At 35.7% G+C, this 18,230-nt stretch overlaps 1 protein-coding gene across 3 annotated transcripts; it reads right to left on the minus strand.

Moving 5' to 3' along the window:
- Positions 1 to 1,178: 1,178 nt before the first annotated feature.
- Fbxl3 (F-box and leucine rich repeat protein 3) lies at positions 1,179 to 18,022 on the minus strand. Of its 3 annotated transcripts, none has more exons than XM_063246878.1 (5): positions 17,863 to 18,022; positions 14,018 to 14,363; positions 11,155 to 11,277; positions 9,492 to 9,663; positions 1,179 to 3,711 (listed from the first exon to the last, which is right to left on the minus strand). In XM_063246878.1, exons 2-5 carry the CDS (start codon positions 14,360 to 14,362, stop codon positions 3,068 to 3,070), a joined length of 1,284 nt encoding a protein of 427 aa, XP_063102948.1. In that variant the 5' UTR covers position 14,363; positions 17,863 to 18,022; the 3' UTR covers positions 1,179 to 3,067. The 3 variants fall into 3 exon arrangements, with proteins under 3 accessions (XP_063102948.1, XP_063102946.1, XP_003477669.1); XM_063246876.1 differs by lacking the exon at positions 17,863 to 18,022 and adding an exon at positions 17,675 to 17,808; XM_003477621.5 differs by lacking the exon at positions 17,863 to 18,022 and adding an exon at positions 17,199 to 17,338.
- Between the last annotated feature and the right edge of the window lie 208 nt (positions 18,023 to 18,230).

Genomic DNA, 18,230 nt, shown 5'->3' on the forward strand with positions numbered 1-18,230 from the left:
ACAAGCTTCAGAATATATCCTTACTAATTAATGTGGTTCAGTGTTAGCTAAGTTTACCTATAGTATTATCTAAATATTAAAGGTAGAAAAGAACAGTCAAAAGGTCAAAGCTATTTTAAGTATTTGGAGCCCTCAATCAGTACTGGCTCCATGTCAAAATTCAGAAATAAAATTACAAATATTAGGGAAGTTTTATCCAGCTTTATAATCTGCTCCATTGGCACTTAGTAACAAATTCTTGGCATGCTGTATAGAAGCTAATGTTCTAAAACTTCACAATGTTCTCCCCTGTTCCAAAGGGGAAATCAGTGGATTTTTTCTACCATTTTCCTTATATTTACGCTTTCTCGTCTCACAGCCTTGTACTCTTCAAATTTATCTTTTCTAGATTTTCTCCTTTTTAAGCTAAGAATATATTCTTTTATTGGACTGACTAGTCCAAAGTGAAGCTCTTCATTCACTCTTTAACTAATTTGGTGTCCTTGTTTTTTGTGTTTTTTTTTTTTTAAAGGAAATTACGCATCAGCCAGTAGGTGAGGTTTTTCTTAACTGCTTGGTAACATTAAAATTAGCCCTACAGATAAACTGGGGTTTTTAATAAATACAAAAAATTATTTTTAGTTTGCAGTAGTTTTCAATCATGCTTGTTTTTTCTTTTTTTTTTTTTGGTCTTTTTCGTTTTTATCAGTACCAGGGATCGAACTCACGACTGCCTGCTTGCAAGGCAGGTGCTTATGCCGCTGAGCTAAATCCCCAGCCCCGCTTGTTTTTTCTTTTATGATAGTGTTAAAATAGCCTAAATCACCCACATAATTTGAAGATACATTCTGAAAGTCATTGCCAGGAAATGAAAACAATTTTTAGTTTAAAAAAGCTAGTTGTATTCAAGGATTATTTGTGACTGAGAATTGTATTTCTAAAGTACAGAAAAAACTTATTTTAGCTATTTTCTGTATGAAGTTTCAAAAGATAAATTTATATTTCACATAATTCATAGGCATCAGAAGCAATTTCTAGACTTCAAATGTCTAATCTTGAGACCTTTCAAAAAAGCATCTACCATAAATAGTGTTTAACATTAAACATTATACACCTATCAACGATTTGAAACTAAAACCATGAATATGTAAGTCTAACTAGTTTTAAAATCAAACAAATATATATGTGAGGCAAAAGAATACAACATTAGTAACTATCTTTATTCTCAAATTGATAAAAGCATTTAAACATATGTTACAATATAAACAAATTAAGTACTGTACATTTTGCTTATAAAGTGACTTAAGGTATTTCAAGCATTATATAATTTGTACAAAAAGTGAATTTTCAAATAAAGCTTTGGTTAGTAGAACTGACAATGTACTGTCAAATCCATTTCCCAGAATTAAGAAAAATTCACTAGCATGGTATTTCTTGTACAACCTAAGCTTTTTCCTATTTAACAAAAGGGGAAATAATAAATAATTGCTCTTAGTGTTCAAATTTGGATCCTTTATTCTTCTCAATTATATGTGGCTGAAGGATAGAATGCTTTTTGTTTTTGGCACAAGAACTTGCAGGGACTGCACCACTAAGCTATATCCCTGATCCCTAATACCACTTTTGAAAAGCATGTATTATAGAAAATCACTTTTTATTTTTAAAGAAGGTTATCTAGCTTTAGCCTGTTAGCTCCCATAACTACCAAGATACTTTCTAAAAGTAAAACTACTGATGAGTGCCATTTCAAGCATTAATGTGTTTCATTGGGGTAAATCACTTCCAATTTGCCTTAGGAAGGTATGGTAGCACTAGTGCCTAGACTCATCAGAGTTTATGTACTATCTAAAAAAAATAAACCCAACTAAATATAGCCCAAAACTTAGTATTTTACAGGTTCTATAATGCATGGGTTTACTTTTATTTAAAGTAATATGAAACACTACTTAAATAATGTACCAGCTTAACCAAATTAACAATCACAAAACTGCAGATGTTTTTCTGTTAAAATTTTCCAGTTCATAGAGCAGTATTTACTCAAAAATATTATGAATTTAAATATCTCAAATTTACTGTTTATACTGAGCTGTACACTGGTACTTTTTGATTTAAAATTCTACTTACATAACTATATAACTCAAAAATAGAAAATGAGGCATCACCAAAATTTCACTAGAGACTAATATTCTTTCATGGAAACAATTTATAAGCATTTTAAAGTTCTAGATTACAATTTGGCTTTTTTAAAGTAAAAAAGCTTTTCATCTCAATTATTGAATAATACTTAAAAACTAGTTTAAACAAAGAAAATCAAGAACTGGTAAGGCATTCCTCACAATGCCTCAAGTGCCACACACATAGTAACATATCAATAAAGAATTTACATGGTTTAGCAGATAATAGATGAAATCCTAAAAGTTTATACAAAGCTAACTGCCTTCCTTCTCTTCCATTTATTTTAATTTGATCTTGGCTCTATGTATTGTCCTGTGATCACTACCAGTTTCTAAGCGTTCCAATTACTTATATATATTCCTTGTTTTAAACAGGTTTATAACATTTGAGAACATTTAACCAATTTTTTTCATTAGATACTATACTGTATATCCTACATTTTTCTCACAAAATGCTCACTTTCCTGAGCTATATTAAACACCTTATAACAGGTGTATGTATAACTAAAGACCCTAAGAATGTCAAGTTTACATTTTTTAAAAAATGCATAGAGAACATAACATTTCAAAAAACCTATTAGCATTCCCTTGTTGGATATTAGATAGGTTTTTGTTTCCACCGGACTATAAACTATTTAGTTTCTATAACTGCTTATTACTTTCAAATATAAAAATCACCTTTTTCTTTTACTTTTCAGAGATTTGATTGTATTAAGCTATAGAAATAAATGGAGTTTTCTGACCAACACTAATTCATAGGTCTTCCAATAAACAATCCTTATATACTCACTGGAAATAGCAAATTTTGGTGCCATAAAATAGAATTATTTCAGAACTACAGCAAGTAAACTTTTATTATAATGTATTTGCTTGAAATTAAGGTACTATTCAACATGCCCTCCGTAAGAGGGTTTTTACCAAGTGGGCATCATGTCTGGAAACCACACCCTACCAAGATGCTTAGATACTTCCCAATGAATCTGCTCCAAACTATACTTTTGGTCAGGAATTAGTACTTCTTCCATTATGGACAACTGAGACAAACGGCCACCACACATCTTCACAAACTCAACAAAGGCACTACATGAGACTTCACATTCCCCTAGTCCAATAGCTGACAGATTTTTACAACGTTCTGCAATACGAATTAACTCTTCATCAAGAGGCCGTAATCCATTAGCACACACTACCAGTTCAACTAGTCTAGGACATGTCATTCCCACACGGCCAAGCACATCTTTGCTTACAGATCTCCCAAAGTAAAGATGAGTGGCAGGTATTTCATAACGAAAGAATGGGTCAAATTCCTCTTCATATAAAAAAAAATACATAACTAAGTTCACTTTGGGTGAATGTTTGATGAAAGCATCCCAGCTGCTCTTCTGTATAGTATGGAAGTGTGTCTGTCCAGGATTCTCACTGACTACATCAATACGCAAATGTTCTAATCGAACATGTTTTTCAGAAGACAAAGCAAGTAGCAATTCATCACTTAATAAGTGGTAGTTCAGGGCCAGTTCTCGTAAGCCATGACATTGATCAGCCACACAAAGGATACCTTAGGGAAAAAATAAAGTAATAATAAGTTTTTATGCAAGTTTATCTGTTCAAAAAATTTAATCAAACGCATATACCACAAAAATACCACTTAGAAATCAGCTGTATAGTTGACTTAAAAAGGTAAGTAAAAAACATTTAGAAGCTATTGCTAATTCTGTCAATAAGTAATTGACAGAAAGTAGAAAGTAATTCTAAAACCCAGTGAAGCTTGTTTTTAACAACTCTAAACACATTATTAATTATATCCTTTAAAAAATCTACCAATACTAAGATTTATCCTAGTAGTGCCATATTTTAAGGAAAATACTACTAACACTAAATATAATTTCAAAAATTAAATTTATCACCACAGAGGCCAAGGTGTTATTTTTTAAAATTTAAAACTGAATTCTAATATAAAGATTAAATGTAACTGTACAAAACTATGATTTATATAACTACACAAAACAATTATGAAATTCAAAAAAAATAAATCAACAGTGTTTATTGACTAATATATTGTATATCACATTTCTAAGGGGAAAGAAATACCAACTAGCTAAGTAGGTAGGAAAACCACCCATTCATTTCACAGGAGTGGAAACCTTTGAAGCTCTAACAAACCTAGGAAGGAGCTCCTTAAATAGTTTCCTAAATTCAGGGAATCATGTTTTTACCAAAGCTGTCACTCTGACAATAGATGACTTTATTACCAAAGATCGGTAATTTGATCTCCAAAGTAGCTTAGTATAAGAATTCTGCCCCCAAGAGTAATGACTATACTACATATAAATAACCCATTCAATCCATTTTTCCATATGTTTAGAAACAGATAACTACAACAAAGCATACATATTTTCATCTATTTATTTTATAAGTACTGTACTATATATAGGTACCAACATGTTACCCACTACTACTAAAAAAAAAACTAGAAAACTAGGTATTTTTGTTTGAAGTTGAGACAGCTATAGTCAGCAGTGCTGGAACACAAACGAGCTTAGTGACTCTTAAGTTTATGTACCTAAGAAGTGGCATGGAAAGTTTCACAGCAGTGGAAGGAGAAGACAGGCAATATAATCAGAAGAGAGAAATTGAATCAATAGAATGACACTCAGAAGAGGGAATAATGGACCCCACTCTTCAGCCATTGTTAAGTTTCTGTTCTGCACAAGGGAGGGAGGGAGATATATCTATTTATATCTCTATATATCTCCTTTAATCATTCAAGGTAACCTAATCAGATCTCTTGCTGTTTGTAATATCAAAATGCCTGATACAAGGAGAAAGTAAACATGGAAAATTGAAAAGGTACAAATAAGAAACTTGGTGATGCCATTTAGTAAGTATTAAAGCAATTTGGCAGGCATAACTCTTAATCCCCACCCCATTTCACATCCTAATCTATGAATACAATATGTCTATCATGTTATATGGCACAGCTGGTCTTATAAAACTCAAAGATTATTTGGATAGTCCTAATCACTTAGTTCCTTTAAGCGTTTACTTGTTGCAGAAAAGTTGGACATTCAAAGCACAAAGGGGATGTCAACATATTATTGCTAGCTTTACAATACACAAGCAGTCTCTACAAACAGAGTAACTGCCCCATATAGCCTCTTGTGAATAGTCAGTAACAAAACGAGTTGTCAGGCATATAACCACAGAGAAAGAAATTCAGACAATTTAAATGAGTATGCGAGTAAATTTTTCCCTAGATCCTCCATATGAAAGCCTAACTTGCCTGACACTTTGATTTTAGCCCTTTAAGATCCTAAGTGAAAAGGCCAATTCAGCCCTACTTGTATTTCTGTCCTACAGATATGTGGAGCCAATAAATAGTATTAGTATAAATGACTACATTTTCACTATGCTATATAGAACAACGTAGTGACAAAGATAAAACTGATAAACTATTATAACTCAGTAATGAAATAACAATTCAATTTAAAAATATGCAAAGACTCTAGGCATTATTTCTAAAGAAAATACAAAAATGGCCAATAAACACACAAAAAGATACTATTTAAGAAATGCAAATCCAAACCACAATTTACACCTAGGTTGGCTATATAACAAAATGTTAGAATATGCAAAAGGAATGTAAAATGGTGCAGCTGCTTTGGAAAACAGTCTGGTAGTTTCTCAAATGGGTAACAGTTACTGTACCATTCAGCAATTCCATTACTAGACATATATCCAGGAGAAATTAAACAGGTCCACACAAAAACTGGTACATGAAGGTTCAAAGCAGCATTACTCAATATAGTTAACCCAAATACCCACTACCTGGTCAAGATAAATATAGTACAGCCATATAATATTATTCAGAAATAAGACTACTCAGCAATAAAAAGAAATGAAGTTTTACTTCATGACACAACATATGAAGCCTTGAAAACATGCTAAGAGAAGGATACTAGACACAAAAGATCATATGATTCCATTTATATAAAATACACAGAATAGACAAATCTACATATAAAGTCAATTGGGATAGCTACAATGGAAGTTCTAGGATTTGACAGCAAAGAGGCATGTAGTGTCTTCCTAGAATAAAATCTAAAGTTCCATGGTAGTAATGGATTCAATTGTCAATATACTAAAAGTTTCAAATGATGACTGTATAGTATGTGAATTAGGTTTCAATAAAACTGTTCCGGGGCAGGTATATTATTGGTAGTATAAATTCACATAACTGACTTGGGGAAGAGAAAAACAGCAAGAACCATAAAAATATTTGGATGTTCTGACCTATGACCTCCATTTCTTAAGAATTTTTTGCAAAGAAGAAATTTTATAGAGGGGCTGGGGATTTAGCTCAGCGGCATAAGCGCCTGACTTGCAAGCAGGCAGTCCTGAGTTCAATCCCTGGTACCGGTAAAAAGGAAAAAGACAAAAAAAAAAAGAAGAAATTTATAGAAGCAACTGCTATGGGCCAAAATAGGTGACTTATATTTTAAGTCACAGCAAAAAATTAGAAACAAGCGTCCAAGCTTAAAAATGCAAATGTTTTTCAAAAAGTAGAATACTAAATAAATGTTCATTAGTTCATCTGATATTAATGAGTGTCTTATATAAACAGCACTGGTGCTAGGAGGGTAGAGCTGTAAACAGGAACTAGCCATTCTTAATCCTAATAGGAAGTAGCAAACAATTTAACAAGGATGTGCTCTGCGAACTCATTAAAAGGGCATCAGGGAAAACAGCCCAGAATGAACACAAAGAGACCCCCCAAATGAAGGTAAAACACATACAATGGAAAAGCAAGAAAATAGTATTTCCTATGTGGACACCCAGATATAGGTATGAATTCCAGCATTCCAACAAATGAAAGAGCTCAAAGAACAGCATCCAAGTAAGAGACTATGAAAAGATGAAGCCCAAATAGTTAGGCAAAGGCCAAATAAATCGTATCAGCCACTATGAGTATAGGAATACAAAAAGCATAATGACAGGTTTTAAAGCAAAGTGAAGACAAAATAAAGTTTAGGAAGTTTTAGACTACTCTGGTTGTAGAATAGAAATCAGATTACATAACAAACAAGGCTGCGAATGAGGAAATCAGTTAAGAGGGTACAAAGATTATAGGGATCTGATCTGTAGTAATTAAGAGGGGCTGAAAGAGATTGGAAGCATATTTTGGTGACAGAGTTGACAGACCTCAATGACTGGAGACATACAGAGACTGTGGAGAGGAGCAATCAAGGATGTCTGTCATGTCTACAACAGCTAGATAGGACAATGCATTTCTTGAGACAACCTTAGGAAAAGAAAACGAATTTAGAAGGATAGGCAAGTTCTTTAGTCTGAGGCACCAGTGAGACATTCTAGCTCACTGAACCCTCAGCCATCTAACACATGGCTCTGGAATTCCAGAGAACCTGAATTAGAAGGTATTAACATACAGGATGACTAGATTTTACCAGTATAACAAAAAGGTAACCAGTACAGAGAGAACACAGTGAAACACCAAAATTTAAGAAATGAAAATGAAGCCAGCAAAGGAAACATCAGGAGAATTATATCCAAGAAAGCCAACAGCCATTATTGTCAAATGGTGCCTAAAGGTCCAGTTATAACTATATGAAAAGGGAAAAGTCTGATCAACTCTTCAGTGAAAACAGAAACAGGAAATAGCTCACAGTTTCAATTTGGAGGAAAAAAAATGTCCAAATATGCAAAACGTAGAGTATGTACAAATAATGATATATTTTAAGTTAAAATCTTTTGTGATTACACTTTCCTATTAAAAAATACATTTCTCTTCTTACTGAGCAACTAGTCCAACAGCCATCAGATGGGAACACACAAACTTGCAGTATCAGAATTGATATTCAGTACAATAAGTGAACACAGATATCAGAAAAGGAATAATGAGCTTACAGTTTTCAGGGAATTCAAAGACTCAAAATCTCTCTCTCACAGTGTGTATAAGATGTTATGTTTAGAGTGCTATGAAAACACACAAGTAAGGAAGCTAAAGATAGGGGGAGGTGGTGGTTAAAACAGGTTAAGAGCTGAGCTGAATTTTGAAGGCTGGACTGGAGCTAGCTAGCTGAAGTTTAAAAAAAAAAAAAGTAAGTGTTTTGCCCGTACACAACAGTAAAGACTATAGCGCCCCAAAGCTCAAGAAAATGTGCACATGAGTGAGTAGAAAACAAGATTAAAAGGACCTTGTACAGTATGAGGCTATAAAGTATGAACCTTAATCTCATATCAGAACTATATAGTAGACAATAAAACGTGATCAACATCATTTAGGAAGTAAGTGCTAAAGCAAAATATTTTTCTTAATGTCTATTTTACAATACCCTCAATGATAAACTAAAAGTTGCAGAGACAAGTAGAAAAATATAACAACAGACTCATCCATTCCCATCACCAGGACTTCCGATGTGGGAAACCTGGGATTATAAGCAAGAGATCTCCATCCAAAAAGTTGTTCCCTGGGGAAACTCTGAGCTTTAGTTATGGCAAGAAGGTAAAAAGCCTTACCATGTAACAAACACAGCTATACATAGGAAAAGATGTCAATAGAGGAGTCAGGAAAGAAACAACAGAGAATATGGCAATCACATTTTACACTTACTTTATAAATACAAACCATCTGGAATTAATTTCAAAATGATAATACAGTAAGGCTTAAATTCTAGGGAAGAAAAGTGAGAAAGAGCTCTTAAAAAGCTGCTACTACCCAGGTAATGGTCTCATGGTTCCAAAGTTCAACTTAAGAAAAGTATTAGTGAGCCCAGAGGTTAGCTCAGCAGCGTTAAGTGCCTACTTGGCAAACGCAAGGTTGTGAGTTCGATCCTTGGCCCCAAAAAACAACCAAAAAAGCCCAGAAAAGCATTAGCTTGCAAAATACAAGACAACCACTTAAGTACAACTCTTCTCCCCTCTGTGCACAGAAAAAGAAGAGAAGCAACCATATGGCTGCTCTGACTTAAAATCTATCATTAATTCAACTACAATGCTATTTTACATCAAGAGGACCTCAGATGAATCTCAAGGGACCTTTCCCTTTTTAAATTCATTTTTTAAACACATGCTGTATACATATAATCAAATAAGATGATAGGAAATAAGATTATTATCAGTGTGTAAGCTAGTAACACTACAAAATTTATACTATTCTAATGACACTAAAAATATCTTTATGCAAAAGAAAGGAAGCAGTCCTATTAACTCACCTACCTACAAATAGGTTAAAAGAACTATTAAAACTATTAGTCATGTTTTTTCCATAATTTGATGAACAAATCAATAAAAATGTGTCTGAAAAAAAGAGCAACATACCTGCTGGAGAGACATGAGGACAGCTGCTCATTTTTAGCAACTTGAGAGTGTCACTGTTGTTGGCGACTAGTACTTTGAGGGATGGATCATCTACAGGAGTATCATCTATCTTAAGTGAGGACAGGGATTTGGAGTTTACAAACACAACTGTCAGTGCAGAGATAAAGTGAGACTGAAAAGGAAAAAGGTTAAGACATTGTTTTAAATTTTAGAAATAACTTAGTGGTTTTCAGATAATACCAGATATAGGTCACTTGAATCCTAATGATATATTTCAAAACTGTTAAAAGGACCAGCACCACTTTACTGTGTTACTACATACATGGTTTTTAAAAAAAAAAAAAAAAAAAAAAAAAAAATTCTAGCTGCTATCTTTGAAAGATACTTTTTGCTTATAGGTGAAGAATGAATATTAAGCTTTCAGAGGTCTCTAAATCACAGTAACTAATGGAAGGTAAAAAGAAGTAGCCTGGAAACTAGGATGAGAATACCTTTCAGACAGTTCCCTCCACTCTCTAGTAACCTTATTCTTGTGTTTTATACCACCGAACTGCACAGTAATGATTGATTTAAAATAGCAATAATGAGCTGGGTGTGGTGACACACATCTGTAATCCCAGCACTCAGGAGGCTGAGCAGAAAGATGCTATGAGCTCAAGGACAGCCTGAACTACATAGCAAGAGCCTGTCCAAAAAAAAAAGGCAGCAACTACTGGCACAATCATTAAAAATTAGAAAAATCAATTGAAAACCTATAAACTCATTTGGAACATAGCAATTTATATAAAATATTAACTCCAAGGCCAGGGATATAGCTCAGGGGCACAGTGCCTGCCAGAATACTGCGAGCTCCTAGGAGATTCCTGGTACCAAAAAAATAAAATAAAAAAATGACTCAAAGACAATCAAAATTATACTTAGATAAAACTCCAAATTTAAACTTTCTCAAACGTGTTCAAATTTTCAAGGCTTTGATTTTAATGTTTTACCACAAATATATCAATTTATTATATACATTTTAGGACACAGACTCTAATCAAAAGAGACCGCTGTAGGGAAATGGGAAGCAGAGAATACTCAAAGTATGTGACTGTGAATCAGAGCTGAAATAAGCTATAGCTCATGAACAAAGAATTTGGAAGGGTAAGAAAAGAAAGGCTAATAGATGCTCCAACACAATTCATAATCAACATGTTCAAACCTGTATGTGAATATGAACAGTTAACTCTCCACAAAATTTTTCTTTATATAAAATGTGTAAGGCAATGCAAGCTGTATCAATACTAACTGCTTAAAAACATCTTTGCATTTGCCAGTAGAGTTCATGTAAGCAGGCCACACTGGCACTCTCTACTGTTCCTATTCTAACTTCACCAATGTACTCTGTCAGTCCAAAGGGAGTACGTTATCTGTTCTTTTTTCTGACACGCCTTTCAATTTTAGTTAAATTCCTTTAGCACTTCCTAGAGAATCTTCTCTAAATTTACTCTATAAGTTTACCTATCAAGAAGCACTAAATGTTAAAAATTATTTTAAAAATATGGCTTCTCAACATTCTAAATAGTAACTTGTTTTCCATTATGTATACTTTTACTATCAACAGAATAAGTTTAGCTTTCACTGGATTTCTCAGTAAGAACCAATAAAATGAACCTAGAGATACCTTTGGTAAATCCATAAAGCTTGGCCGAGCAGTCGAAATAAGTCCAAGTGTTTTTAAAGAGCAATTCACAAGCTGTGACAATATATCACAAGCTGCTTCAGCGGATTCTTTGCTGCTGTCAACCTTAATAAAGAAAACATCTTTTATCCATGCACATATCTACACTGCTCTTGGCATGGCTTAATTTTTAAAAATAGTTTAGTTTATTGCATTCTAAATGTAAAGAACATTTACTCTTTCAATTATCCACTCTTTCCTTTAACTTCAACCTTAAAAATAAGTGCAATTGTTAAGACAGTCTTTATTATAAGATCTCTATTTAGTGTTGGGAACACTATTCATTCAAACTGACCATAAACCAATGGAATAATAAATTTACAGTCTTTGAAAAAGTTACATATTTGGCAGATCAAATAATAAAGTGCAATACTTATGTTAAATATTTTAAGGCAACAGAAACTGACTACTTACTCAGAATGTTCAGATGAACCAAACCTGGAATTCATTAATATTTTCAACAGAAGGAGGTATATAAAATAAGGACCCAGCATTCTAGGAGACTGAGCCCAACCTGCACAACTTAGCAAGACACTGTCTCAAAATACAAAATAAAGAGTCAACTATGTAGCGTGGGGCAAAGGCCCTGGATTCAATTTCTAGTACTATTAAAAAGTAAAATAAGGGTGTTTAAATTAATCAAACATGAAAATCTGATCCAAAAGAGGTAGCTATTCTCATACATTCATCTGCCTAGACATTTCCTGGAAGGATAATATGGCCAAAAATAATTTGGAAAAAAACCCCAGGAGGGTTTTAAAACGTTATTTGTTCCCTGAGTTAAAAAGCATCTTAAAACAGAACAGTTCAAATAATATCTTTATCCTAATTTCCAGATTCATGTACATACCTTTATCTCAATACTGATTAAAAGATGGCATACATACATACATTAATTTACATTAAATCTAATAGACTAATTTATATTGCAATTTCAGAGATATTTGTAATACTATCCTCTGGTTAAGTTTCTTTACACCAGTGGTTCTCTGAGCATGGTTCCCATACAATATTATCAACACGACCTGAGAACTTATTAAGATGTACAAATTCTTGTTCCCATTCCAGACCATTTGAATCAGAATTCTGGGGATGGGACCGATGATCTCAAGCCCTCTGTGATCAAGTAACTTTGATTACAAGCCAAGCCTATAGTCAGTGATGACTTTTTTGTAAAAATACAGAAGAGTTCTCTGATGTGCCTTTTTTCTAATGTGTAAATCAAAAATTATTTCCTCGGGGGGGGGGCCTCATAAAAATGTTAAATGTATAGCACAAATGATTTTATAAGGGTTACACAAGTTGGGTACATCTGAATTGTCACAGGGCTATAAAAGAATAAAACTGATCAAGCCAATCTACTGTATGGAATTGATCTTGAAGATCTATCAGATGAGTGTATTTATTTTATAACATTTGCCATTAGAATACTCTCAGGCAACTCAAAGATGACTAACACCAAAAAGAATGTTCTTTTCCGTAGGGGAAGGAGAATGAAGAGTTGCTGGATTTTTGTTTCATTCCCCAACCATTCTGGAACCCTTGCTCCTAGTTATGGTTGTCAGATAACATACAAGATACCCGATTAAATCTAAATTTCAATAAACAACAATTTTTTAATATTAAGTATATTCCAAGTACTCCATAGAACGTATCTATACCAAAACCTATCCATTAATTATCTGAAATTCCTTTAACTAGGAAGCCTACTTTTTCTGCATTTTTCCTAGGAAGAAGGCCATAATCTATTAACCATTCTTACTACCAAGGCTCTCCTCCTTAGAAACCTATAGGAGAGTAAGCCAGTGATCTCTTCCTAAGAAGGAATGACATTGTTAGAAGAAAGATGGTCCTGAGTTTGGTAAGAAGCTGCTTTAGTTATGGTGAAAAGCTCTAGGTTAAGAACTACTGCTCTACCTAGGTTTAACTTAATCTGTTTAGCAACTGGTACAGTAAAGCAGTCATTTATATACTGCTACTTTTCAACAATTACCAATTTTTCACTACAAAAAAAAAATCCCATGTTTACTTCATGTTTTAGTAAGCATGCCCGTATTTCATCATTCATTTTCAGACACATCATGACAAGCCTCAATATTCACACTCAACCCACTTTTTTCTCTAAGTGATCTGATCATCTCAAAAACTATCCTACTTCATTTATCTCATTATGTGATTTTCAAAATGTTCCTTTCAGCACCAAAAAGAAGCAAACAGTTCTCAATGGCATTCTTCCACCCATTCTTTTCTACTTTTCTCTAAAATATATTCCTCTAAACCTTTAAACCAGTTTCTATGCCACCTTTGTATTTGAAGATCTCATATCAAAAAGCTAGAAAATGCTAAGCCCATATTAAGCAGAAATCACAGTTAAATTTTCCTCAATAGTACAGTAATATCCTTAATCATAATATGCCCAATTTTTATTATTTTACTGTTTATTCCTTTTTTCCTCAAATGTGTTTGCACTAATTCACTGTTCAATTTAGTCTGGTCAATGCTTGATGCTTATTCTCTTTTAAGAAATTACTAATAAATATAATGGAGTCATTGAGCTCCAACAAACATTACAATTATCTGTGATGTGACAGCATCTATGATATGCTAAATTCTAAATCTTTTAACATGATCACAATGGGCCTTCTGAACCCCCTGTGGTTCCAGTCAGCAGAAACATGTTATGCACTTTCCCTTAGCCAAGTATTTTAAAGGTGAGATGCACTAATTAAAGATGAGATGCACTGGTTAGGACACCAAAAGCCACCAAAAATACTCTGCTTTTAAAGAGAAGGGTTAAAAATATTACCTTGAAGCTGACATACTGTAGATGGTTCGAATGTCTTTTAATAATCTGTTTGATCAACTCTGGATGTGTAGCTTTCAAGTAAGATGTAGCTGGCTGATTCAGTTCAAATTCAAAACACCTCCATAAGTCAGGCATGTGAAATACCTGATTCCAGTTGCGGCAAACTTGTGAAGCATGAGCCCGGTCAAGAAGAGGCAAATATTTAAATACTTGGAGAATAATGTCTTGAAGGAGATTACCCCAGTCACATGTCTGAGAATGCTCACTTGTAGTCCTCAGTTTCTTTGATTTCTCTGTAGTACCCTCTTCAGATGAACTGTCGTCACTAGCTCTTCCTCGTTTCATCCTGTTTAGAAAAATACATCAGTTTTTCATTCTACTTATCCTTTAAATAGAAATAAACCCCCAATTCATTCTCTTTCACCAAGATGTGTATTTGTTGTATTTAAACCCAAATATGCATAGACTGGACCAATAATTCTAGAATACCAAAATAAAATATAGTGAAAAATAAGAATGGAAACTAAAGGTTATAGTCTGCTAATTAAAACAGATATGAAAAGGAACCAACAGTGATACTTTCTAAAGGTTTCTTGTAAGTCATCTAAAGATATCTACTATATTTGAGGTTTTGTGGTACTGTTGATTGAACATGGGGGTGCACAGTTTTATATTTGGATTCTTAAATGATTCCCCCAAAATCTCCAAAAGGGATGTTAATTAGTCAACAGAATTTCCTAAGTAGTCTGTTACACCTGCTATTGCTAGACATTTGCAACCTGTACTTAAAAGTAAGCAAATCTCAGCTAGTCGAAAGCTAGGCCCTAGATTTCAACCTCAACATTGCCAAGAGGAGACAAAAAAAAAAAAAGAAAAAGACAAAAAAAAAAAAAAACATTGCCAAGAGGAAGGGACAGAAGGAAGGGGACCCACCAAATTATTATAATTCACAATGGATGGTGAGATTACAGGTGACTTTTTTTCCGCAATATGCATTTTTTTCTACATTTTACACATTCCTTTTAATGTTAATTCATTATACTACATATAATCAGATAAAAGAGACCTCATTTTGTTAGCTGGGTAAGTACACTAGGTTCTAAATGAGCAGATATTCATTAGTACTCCTATTTGCATTAGGGCCTGCAATACTTTTGTTTATAGCAGTTCCAGCAGAGTGGTGGTTTGGACCTAGACCTGGGGTCATCACCTTTCAACAGATTGGTCTGTGACACCAACTTACTTATGGCAAATCAGCATGTAAGGATTTCTCATCCCTTTGTGGGATAAAGAATACCCCTCAGTATGACTAAGCAAAATATGTCCCTGCACTTTCTCCACCCAGTAGCTAGCACAACTTGTGAAAGAACTGGAAGCTGGAGAGCAAAAACAGATGGTAGTATAGTGACCTTTATTCTAAGAAGTTCCATCCAGGAGGTCCTAGCTTATGTTCACTAACTGCCTATTCCTTAATGGTCCTACTTCTAACTATAGGAATAAAGTGAAGCAAAGGATGTATATCCTATTGAACAGTAGAAGAGAAACACAGAAGACTAAATGACGGGTGACAAGAGGGTAGTTTTTTGGAAGAGTAAAACTCACGTATCAAGTCTAAAAGCAGACTTTTTTAAAAAAGCATGTCCAGTAAAAAGGTAGCACAATCATAATCTCCTACAGTATAGTATTGTCCATCTAGAGATTAATGCTGTCATAATAACCCATGTTTCTGCTTTATCTTGAAGGCTAATTTTTAATATAGATACCATATAAATTTACTACCTAGAGTTTATAATTTTTCTTCTGATTATATAAAGCTACATGCAACTTTGAGATGACATTCAAGAAGAAAGCAGTCTTTATAATTTCTACTTTTCGCTATGGAATGCTGACTGCTTCTTTTTGAAAAGGTCTAAAATTGTAACTACTAAACTAAAAGATGGGATGGCTCATTTTTTATAAAGTATATATGGATAGGTAAAAATAAAGTAGAATAGACTTACAAAATAATAAAATTTGAGAGAATGCTTTGCTGGTCATCATATTAGTAAAAACAAAGCTTCTTTTGTCTATCACATTATTATTTTAAGTAGTTATTTCAATACTTTCCAAATTCAGAAAAAAAAATTTTTTTGAGACAGTTTGCTGTGCTATGAACTCACTATGTAGCCCAAACTGGACTTAGCAATCCTCCTGCCTCACCTGTCCAAGCGCTGAGATTATAGGCATTGGGCCACCACGCCTGGCCATGAAGTTGGTATTTTAAATAGCTTTAAAAGTATGTAATTCTAAGATAAAGTATCTCTTGATTTAAATAAAAAAAGAATATATGACCACCGAGGTAAATTCTTAGCACTCTGAACAGTGAAAACTCTGCCAACTGTCAAATATGTTCTGACATATAGTACAGTCATACAGCATATTAAGCAACACAAAAACGTAAGGCCAATTGCTAATAAAAATGTCTTCTGTACTTCCCTTATTCATGAAAACAACATTGAGTAAATACCTAATAAAAATTTTATCAATTCTTTCCAAATTAATCTCACTTATGCCAAGACTTCCAATACTTTCAGAAGCATGGCTTTTATTAAATCTATTTACACATGAAGCTTTGTGCGGAAAATTAATTCTGAGCATCCACTCACCTGCAAATAACTTACATCAATGGACTTTTGCATCTCTTACTTTTAGACAAAGTGAAAACAATTCTTAAGCAAACCGATAAGGAAAAACTAGGCTAGTAGAGCACAACAAGGAGTTAGCGCTAACCTGACATTTCTACAAACTCCGAAAGTAATCAAGCTGATTACTGCTGTAGAATAGAACACTAGCTGGGTGTCCCTCAAGGTATTAAGCGCTTATGTAGTAATTTTAAAAGCTCATTTGCACTTAGCCCTAAAGGTACTGTTTTGGCGTTACAATTCCTTTATGTACTTTGCTTTAACATAAAAATTCAAATGTGCGTTCTTAGGTTGAAATACAAGATTACAACAGATTCTCAGAATGATAGGGGGAAACACTGGAGAAAACTTGCCCCGGAATCACATACAGACAACTAGAAATGGATACCATTTTGTACACAGTGCAAGGATAATCAAAATCAGTTTTTTTTTTACGAGGAATTAAAAATTAAACTAGGTTATTCGACTGGACACCATTAACAACAAAAAAATAATCTCACGACTCGGCTCGGAGATGCAAGTCTATGACCGGCCGGGCAGCTTCCCGATCCCTGCTTGTAACTGCTCCTCAAAAGGCTGCACAAGCCAAAAGCAGGCGCAGAGCGGCCCGTCTCAAGTTGACCAAGTTTTCCACTAGGCTGCGCGGCGAGGCGTCACCTCCGCGGATTGGCTTTCCGGGACATCCTCGGGCTCCGACCTCCGCAGTTCACTGGGTTCTCCCCGCGCCTGCCAGCGCTCGAGCTGCCCACGCCCGCACTGGCCCCGCCTGGGCAAGCTCCGCGGCGCCCGTCACCCACCCGCCGAGGCCAGCGCCCAGGCACAGCTGCACGCGCGCGCACCGCGCCTTGTTGACATGTTTCGCAGCAGCACAGCGGGAAACGCCCCCGAGCAGGCTCCGAGTCCGGGCGCCGCGCCCTGCCCGCCGCTCCTCCGGCCCGCCGCTCGGAGGGCCACGGCCCCGCCCCTCCGCGGTTACCTGCTGCTGGGGGCGGCGTCCCCCTCACACCACCCCGGGCTGCGGGGACGACGGCGGCTGCTGCTGCTCCCTCGGTTCTCACATGAGGCCCCCCGGGGCCCCCGCTTCGCGCCCCCGTCGCCACGGCCCCCCGCGCTCCGCCCGCATCCGAGGCGCTGGTCCCGCGGCAGGCGCCAACGCGGCTCCACCTTTGCGGCTTTGACTGCCCAGGGAGAAGCCCTCTTTCTCAGTGCCGCGCTGTCTGCGTTCCCGCGCTAGACACCCCGTCGCTGCCAGAGAGTCCCTCCGCGAGCTACGATCAAGGCGTTAAAGCCCCGCGCTCGACCGAGACACCACCGAATCCAAAATGGCGCCGGAGGCCCGCGGCCGCGCGCTTTCCTCAGCGCGTCCCCGCCCGAGGGGCGGTTCGCGGCCGAGGGAGGAGTCTGGGGCCGCGCCCAGCGGGAGCGCGCGCTGGGCGGGGTCCGACTCCTGGGTGTGGGCGGGAGTTTTCCGCCTGTCCCGCGTGAGGCGTGACTCCCACGGAGGAGGACTTCTGAGTGTATATTTTGTTTTG

Source organism: Cavia porcellus, unplaced genomic scaffold (genome assembly GCF_034190915.1).
Source record: "Cavia porcellus strain 051 isolate PalLab524CR breed Dunkin Hartley unplaced genomic scaffold, mCavPor4.1 scaffold_4, whole genome shotgun sequence".
Lineage (NCBI taxonomy): Eukaryota > Metazoa > Chordata > Mammalia > Rodentia > Caviidae > Cavia > Cavia porcellus.